Source organism: Carettochelys insculpta, chromosome 1, assembly GCF_033958435.1.
Source record: "Carettochelys insculpta isolate YL-2023 chromosome 1, ASM3395843v1, whole genome shotgun sequence".
NCBI lineage: Eukaryota > Metazoa > Chordata > Testudines > Carettochelyidae > Carettochelys > Carettochelys insculpta.
This window is the reverse complement of record NC_134137.1, coordinates 173,376,073-173,384,536: the sequence shown is the minus strand read 5'-3', so window position 1 is coordinate 173,384,536 and position 8,464 is coordinate 173,376,073. Positions and strand designations below refer to the sequence as shown.

The window sequence follows — 8,464 nt, the reverse complement described above, 5'->3', positions numbered from 1 at the left end:
GAGTTGCGAATGTGGGAACAGCATCAGGAAGAGAAGGCAGCAAGGCTGTGGCATATGTGAGATAAGAGTGCAGCAGTGGAGGGGAGAGTTTCTGAGTAGGGAGAGGGAGGAAGAGCACAGTCTCTCACTAAGCTGCAGAGAGAAGAGGTGTTTCTCCTGAAGAGGCTGCAGCAGAATTCCTGCTGCAGAAAGGGGACAAGTACTGCTTTTTCAGGGCTGTATTTTCACCACTGGGGCTTCTGGACAGTAGTGGGTCCTGGAAATATTTGGGAGAACTGGATAGCTTTAGTTCATGTCTGCACTTGAGCTGTTAAGTGAGTTTGTGAATAGTTGCTGGCTGTAAACATTGTGTAACCATGGCAGCTAAACATGTGTCACTGTTGGCAGCTGCTTTAGCTCGTACGTGTTTGTCTTTGTGTGACCAGTTTGTAGCACTATTATTTTCCTGCATGGGCAGGACTGTCTCACCATATCTTGAAAGAACACTTGAACCATGGGCTACAGCAGTGTGGTGTGGTGGGCTGAATTCTACCTGGTCCTCAGTTTCTGGTGGCTGTTGGAATTGTGTGGTGCTTGCTTTGTACATCTGTGATAAAACACTGTCTGTTCATGCACCTATTAAATGTGTGGTGTTCACTGTACCTTTTTTTTTAATTACACTTTGTCATAGATCCTATGAGTTTTGTAGCCCTATACAAGAACAAGTAGTAGGTGTTTTCAGTAATGCTAGGCATTCTGCAGCATGCATTGTGATGTCCTGAGAATGAATTAATTAATGAACATCAAAATCATTGCAAAAACCCCTCTTTGTAATTAAAAAACAAATACAATAGAAACTTCTGAAATAAATGAATGGAACACAGCTTAACAAGGGAAAAGAACATTCATGTCTATTTTGGCTACACATAAATACCAAATGTGGTTGTTCCAGGTCAATGTATGTCCTTCCTGTCACCTGGGCTGCGTCTACACGTGCACGCTACTTCGAAGTAGCGGCAGTAACTTCGAAATAGCGCCCGTCACGTCTACACGTGTTGGGCGCTATTTCGAAGTTGAAATCGACGTTAGGCGGCGAGACGTCGAAGTCGCTAACCCCATGAGCGGATGGGAATAGTGCCCTACTTCGACGTTCAACATCGAAGTAGGGACGTGTAGACGATCCGCGTCCCGCAACATCGAAATAGCGGGGTCCTCCATGGCGGCCATCAGCTGGGGGGTTGAGAGATACTCTCTCTCCAGCCCTTGCGGGGCTCTGTGGTCACCGTGGGCAGCAGCCCTTAGCCCAGGGCTTCTGGCTGCTGCTGCTGCAGCTGGGGGTCCGTGCTGCATATACAGGGTCTGCAACTAGTTGTTGGCTCTGTGTATCTTGCACTGTTTAATGAAAGTGTGTCTGGGAGGGGCCCTTTAAGGGAGCGACTTGCTGTTGAGTCTGCCCTGTGACCCTGTCTGCAGCTGTGCCTGGCTCCCTTATTTCGATGTGTGCTACTTTGGCGTGTAGACGTTCCCTCGCTGTGCCTATTTCGATGTTGGGCTGAGCAACGTCGAAGTTGAACATCGACGTTGCCAGCCCTGGAGGACGTGTAGACGTTATTCATCGAAATAGCCTATTTCGATGTCGCAACATCGAAATAAGCTATTTCGAAGTTGGGTGCACGTGTAGACGTAGCCCTGGTGTGACATGGTAGGCGTAGGAAAGTGGCCCCTGATTGAATGTTATGGTGTGCAGGGAGGCACTGGAGTTCTCTACTCACTGCAAAGGGATGCGAGTCTGTGCTTGTTGAACCTGCAGGTCAGCCACAGTCTGCAGCACCTACATTTCTTGTTGGAGAAATACACTGAATCCTGGTGCATCTCCTGCTCCTGTTCCTCTGGGACTCCTGGATCTTTCTCCTGTCTACTCTTGCCCCATCTGAATTGACTGAAATATTCACCCTCCAACCTTTCTGTTCATGGTGAGATGCTGCATTGTCTGCTGAGATATTGAAGAACATATCCTTCTGAGTCATCATCTTCTCCCCATTATCATTGTCTGGGATTGTGTGGGCATGATGGGGAACCCTTCAGTTTAAGTTTCAGAACATCCTTCCCTTGTTCTTCTAATTTTAAACAAGATGCTTATTGACTCTTCTGCTTTGGAGAACACACTACCCATCTCCAGTTCCAGCCAGGGTGAGTTTGGCTCACTGGGGGCAGCAGGGAAGGAGGAGAATGAGAAAGTAGTTGTTTGTCTGAAAATAAAAAACAAAGCAACGATAGCGCCTACGTCTGTGGTTATGAGCACAGTGCAAGGGTGCTGAATATTGGCACTGTTTCCGAGGAGCGCTGGTGATTTCAGTTAACATCTCACTCCTGAGGGTATCAAATGCTTGGAGACCACAGCTGCTGCTGGTGTCCTGAAGCCACCTGGGCCTGTCTAACAAAGTCTTCACAGAGTGGCATGGGAAAGTGTCCTAGCACAGAGGGGGAAGTAAGGCTGCCATACCTAGAAATCCTCAGGTCAAGATTGCAGAGTTCTTCCCTGGCAGTTTCATTGAGATCTCTTGGGGGACATCCCTAGGCAGGTTGACAGACTACTCAGTATGCCCTCTGCTCTTTTTACGTGACAGGGCTGTGGTGTCCAATGTGCTGGTCACTAGCCACATGTGGCTATTTGATCAGTTGAATGTGACTAGTTGGCTTGAATAATAAATATATTTTCAGAATAATGTGGCTAGTTTGCTATGGTGGCTACTTTTGAACTGGGTGGACAACACAGTTACAGGGGGATGAAAAGCAGGTAACATCAATACCTCTCTGTTATACAGCTGCTGCTTCTTGTTGAGCACATTGAAGAAAAATCTATACCTGTCTCCTGCTAAGATAGGGACAGGCACCATCTGTGTGCTTAAACATTGTAATCTTGAATATATCACACACTTTCCTGACATTCCTTCCCCTGCAGCACACTCACCCATAGTCAGCTTCCAGGACTGACCAGACTGCGGTGAAGTTTCAAAATAGCTCCTGGATTATGGCATTCTATTCTCCTTCTCAGTGTTCATGGTGGGGCTCAGTGTCTCGGAGTCGTGGGAGGTATGTATAATGCTCTAATGGTTGCTGATGTTGTCTCTTCCAAGTATAGCATGAATCTCACTGTGAAAGGAGCAGGTCTGCAGTGCACCACCAGTTCAACTGTTCTCTTCCCCCGCACGCAACCTGCCTTCTCGTATGCCTGAGGCAATTCCTTCACTTTCGCATAGCCTTCTGATCCTTGTAGTCTTTTCATGATTCCCCCCATGCAATCTGCTGAGAGATATCACATTCCTATGGTTGGTCTCTAGGGGTGCTTTCACAGCTTTTTCTCCTCACAGACCTGGGAGACCCAGTACCTTCTGTCTACTCTAGTCAGAAGTTCATCTGGAGCATGTAGCCAATGTAGTCTATTGGGTAGGTGCATACAGCAAGAGAGAGCTATTAGGCAATCAGGAAAATGTACCTCAAAAATAAATGAGGATTTTAAAGGTTAGGTGTGGCTCCCCATCTCCTCAAACCCTGGGCAGTGGTGTTCATAACAGTGACCAGAGCTCCCAGCTGTCAGGCATTGTGGAATGGCTGTTGGAGGGCTGTTAGGGTTAACATAGGTAACAGCATACATACTCACACCATGTCAAGCACAGTATGTTAACCATTGATCCAAGCTACTCAAGGAAGTAGTGTAACTAGATTAATGCTAGGTGGCATACGCTGTCCTAACTTTGTAGTGCAGGCCAGGCCTCTCGTGAAAGGAGGATCACAGTGAAGCCCGGCCGAAAAGCACTACAAGAATTTTGAGTGGGCCAAACTCTGCCAGATGCAAGAGTGTTTCATTAAGTCTTGCCTCTTTAAAGAATGTTATGACTTTATTTTATATGCACTCATTTGTTACCAATGCTCCTTCTTGCTATTACTTTGAATTTCTGGGCTTTATTAAACTTGTTCTTGGTTGCACTTCGGGTTGCCAGTTTTGGCTGGATGTATTCCTGGATGTTTCATCACATGACCAATCTTTAATTAAAGATTAATTTTTAATTCCTGGAGAGTCCAGGCCAATCCTGAAGGGTTGGCAACATGAAGCAGAACAGCTGATTGCTTCAGTGTACTGCTCCCCTGGGAGGAACGAATCTGTGAAGACTGAGTGTCCAGTGGACCAGGGACTGGATGCTCCAAGGTGTTGGTTGTGGAACTTGAAGGTTGGAGTGTGCCTATTGCTAACCAGTAGAGCGACAGCATGGGTGGTGGCAGTGAAGGGTGGAATCAGGGAGTGGGCCAGAAACGGCTGCCTCACACACAGGGCAAGTGGTAGTAAGGTGCCCCACAACCCTGAGTTACCCCCCAGAAAACAACACACACTGTCAGAGTGGTTGGATCTTTAATAGGAGATGGGCCTCAGCCTCACCTGTGACACAATTAACTAGTCTCTGTGGTGGTGGAAAGCTGCAAAGTAACATGACTTGCAGTTAAGTGGTCTAAATAGGCCTCTTAAGAAAGATATGAAGGCCTAGAGAGAGGCAGCAAGGGTTTTTTCCTCTAGAGGTAGAGAAGGAAGGTAGCCTTGGGAATTGTTGCTGAGTAAAGGAGAAGGGAGCCTCTCAAAGGAACCAGAGGGGAAAAGACTGAAAAGAGCCTGAAAAAGGTTGAAAATGGAGCCAGTGGGTTTTGGGAAGAGTGTCTTGGTGGAAGATAGACCAGATCTTCAGGGTGGAAGGTTCTGGCCCAGATTGAAACTGGGGTGTAGACTCTGGAATTTTTGGGCTTGTCTTTTTGGACTGGTGTACCCAGAGTGTTTTGGTAAATGATTTATCCGGAGAGCCAAGTTACCATAACAGCCAAACCTGAATATGGAGGTTTTTAAGGTGCTATGAAAAAGGGGAAACTGAGGTAGGATTGGTGCTGAGCTACCCCATCTCAAAAAGGGGAACTCTGCATGAAGGCAGTAACCTTGCTCCAGTCAAAGTTCTACCCAGTTTGTTCTAGATGTGGGGCAGAATTTTCATTCCCTTGGAAATTCTGAATAATTTTGGAACAAAAAGGAGAAATTACAGATTCTCTTGAAAAGGAAAATCTGAAAAGATTCCATTACAAAATCACTGAAATGGTTTGTTTAAAGCCAGTCAAACCAAAATTGAGCCTGGGAGCCCAAGCTCCAAGAGCCCCAGCTAAGCTGTAGCTTTCAGGACTTCCATGCTCTCTAGCTCTACAGCTGGAAGCCCTGGGATCTTTGACCTATGGGAGTCCATGTGATGGGATAGCTGCAGACTGTGGGAGTCCTAGGGTCCCCAGTTCACAGGTGGTATTCAGAGAAGGAACAATGGCTTTTGGGAACCCGGGCTCCTCAGCAGTCTTCCAGCTGACTTGGTTAGAAACCAGATTCTGTCAGAAGTTAAATTGAAATTGAAACCAGAATGACAAGCAGTCCTGTAGCACCTTAGAAACTAATACATTTATTAGGGTCACGAGCTTTCATGGGTAAGACCCACTTCCTCAGATGATACAGAAACAGCAAAGACTTGTGGACTTGTGTCAGTGAATCTGAATTTTATGACAAACTGTTGAGTTTTCTACCCGCTCACAGCAGATGAGGATGTCACACTAGCCACATCCACATCGGTAGTATGGGAAGGCCTTTATCAGGTTCTTATCGAACCCAAAGACACAATCCTATGGCGGGGTGGGGTGGGGGGGCACAGTGCAGCTAAATATGTAAACCACTCGTTGCCTTGTCATATAGTGTGCATGGTTCCTGAGCTTAGCTCAAGTTGCTGTAACTAATTGATATACAAAATAAGTCATTATAAAGTGAATGTTAGATCAACTGCTCTGCAGTCAAATGTCTTACCCAAACAAGGGAATATTTTTGCATACCCTTTTCAAAAGCACTAGTTAAAAGTTGAATGTCTCAAAAGAAGTGAGTGCATATAAATTATAAAGGGAAAGTCACTTTTTAATCTGAGTAAAATTATTATAACATCCCAGCATAGAAAATTCAAATCCTTTGCTCCCCACCTAAAACAACCTGCTTCTTTACCTCTTCCTTTAATTCATGCATTTATTTTTGCCATGGTTTTACCTGTCACAGTAGCCTGCCCTTGGACAAATTGAATCTATTGGCTATACAGTATTAATACATTAACATGTAATTTCAGAGACTGTCAAGAAAGCAGTCAGGATCCTCCATCAGCTGCAAATGTTATTGATTAAGCCTTTGCTGTGAGCTTATCCCAGCGTTCATCACCACATGCAGCTGGCAGACTAGAGTGAGAGCTTTCATTCCACCACCACATGCTTTTTCTCTCCCTTCTATTTTATTTCCACCAGAGGGGTGATTAGCAACCTTTCCTCCAGGCTTTTCAGAGATAATGTGGCTGAGAGGGAAATGAATCTGGGACAATGGCCTAGTCTGAACACAACGTATAAATGCTTGTCAACCTTTTAATATTTTTTAAACAATTTCCAAAATGGCTGATGAATCTGTTTAACTTCCCTACAGGAGTCACTCTTTATTGGCTTGCTGCCCTAAACTGAGCACAACTCACTATAAAACTGCAGCAGTACAAAGCATGCCTGCTGCCTCTTGGGTTTGGAAGAATCTTCTTAAAGGTAACAGCTCCCACTGTGCCAGGCGAAGATTTTGGAAAAATTTGAAATTGAATGCCTATTCTCAGGACATTTTTCTTTAAAATGCTAAAACTACACACAGGACATACAGTTTCGATAATGGACTAGGTGGTCTAGTCTTTCTCAATCTCTTCATTATAGGTACAGTTCATCAGATATGTATCTAGTTTGTCCACATGTGAGTAGCCCTGTTGGCTTCTAAAGGGTGACTCAAACACTTAACATGACATGTATTTAAGTAGCTTGCTGAATTAGGGCTGCTCTGATCTCCATAACTGTGTTTAGGAATTCTTGAAAATAAAAGTTGTATGTGTCTAAACAGTGACAGCACATAACACTGGGAATGTGACCCACAGGGCCCCAGAACTATCTATAGGACAAATCCTGGAGTCCATGCTCAGTTTGTACGCACTATTTAGGCAAAACTCCCATTGTCACATAAGGACTTCAGGGTACATTGGCTTTTGTTTATGGACCCAGGAGTCATTTCATCCCCCACTGATATGCTCCGGTGACCCACTGTTAAGTGCCTCGCCTCCTATGGCTACCAGTAAGGGGGCTTGAGCTGTGATCCTGCAAAGACTTACACTTGTGCTGTTTTAGGCATGTGAGTAACCCCAGTCAATGGGAATACACATATGCTTAAATTAAATCACGTGCATGAATCTTTTCAAACTTGGACAAATAAGTTTTCTACTGCAAGATAGAGAGGCTCATGTTTCTGACACCTTGTTCTGTAAATGACACTATAGGGTGGCTCAAGCTGCGGACTCAGTAATTGAGATGCAAAGGTTCCATGGGGAAGGCATTAATGAGACTACACAGGTGAAATACCCATTGGAGTTTCTCTTTGTTCGGAAGCCAGTTATCATTATCCATTTGCACAGCAGAAAAACGGGAGATTTCCTCCTTATTCCAAAAATCTGGATGAAATAGCAAGTGAGTTTTTGTTCCCTGGGAACAAAGAAATAAGAAGAAAGATGCCAGTCTGCGCTGATACAATGACCAGGATCATTGTTATTTCTCTCTTCATTCTCTGGACAGCCACTGGCCAAGGGAAAGGAAATGTCTTTACAGGTGAGTAATACAAAACGAATCTGAGATATGATAGGTATTTTAGTTTGAATAAGCTGAGATGTCTCTTTATTCTAAATGAATCCTTGATTGTTGCTATTCTACAGAAATCCAGCTGTGTCTCATTGACGACATAAGAATCCACCATTTAAAAAAATAAATAAATAAAACCCCTGCTAACCCTTTTGCTAGAAAAGAGGGTCTGGAACTGCTTCTTCTAATCAGTAATGTTCAGATTTTAATGGAAAGTCTTTTGCTTTGTACTGAGAAGTATCTACAAATTAAATGAGCAAACTTCTAGAGATGTCTGAGGTGCCAAAGGCAAGAGTGCAGATAGCACATCTTTAACTCTCACTTCAGTTATCACTTGTGGAGGGAATAATCCAACTAAGTAGCCACCCAAATTTCTGGCTTTGGAGCAGCAGTTTTAATTCCTAATTTAGTCTTGATTTCTACACTAGTTCATTATTTATTTAAATCTGAACAGCTTTTAATTTTGACCAGGATTTTGATGTTGTTTTTTAAAATTGCCTCAATGGTTTTCAATGTTTCAGCCAAAATATATAACCCACTTCTAAAATGTGGACTTTTCTCAATAACCCTACCAAACCCCCAATATATTAAAGAGGTCTCCTGCAGAATGTGGCAAAGGCAGATGACACAGAGATCAATCTTATGCTTGCTTCTAAAAACAAAACAAAACAAAAAAACAGTTTTTAAGGTTCTCAGATATGAAAGCCTAAAACCCAGAATCTTT

General features: G+C 44.1%; 1 protein-coding gene across 1 annotated transcript in view; it reads left to right on the top strand.

Moving 5' to 3' along the window:
• The first annotated feature begins 356 nt into the window (after positions 1-356).
• The window catches only part of UMODL1 (uromodulin like 1), a 77,383-nt gene continuing 69,275 nt past the window's right edge, over positions 357-8,464 (top strand). The window contains exons 1-2 of the mRNA XM_074988861.1: positions 357-399; positions 7,477-7,710. Of these exons, the coding sequence (XP_074844962.1) occupies positions 357-399; positions 7,477-7,710 (277 nt within the window). The remainder of the gene's footprint in view (positions 400-7,476; positions 7,711-8,464) is intronic.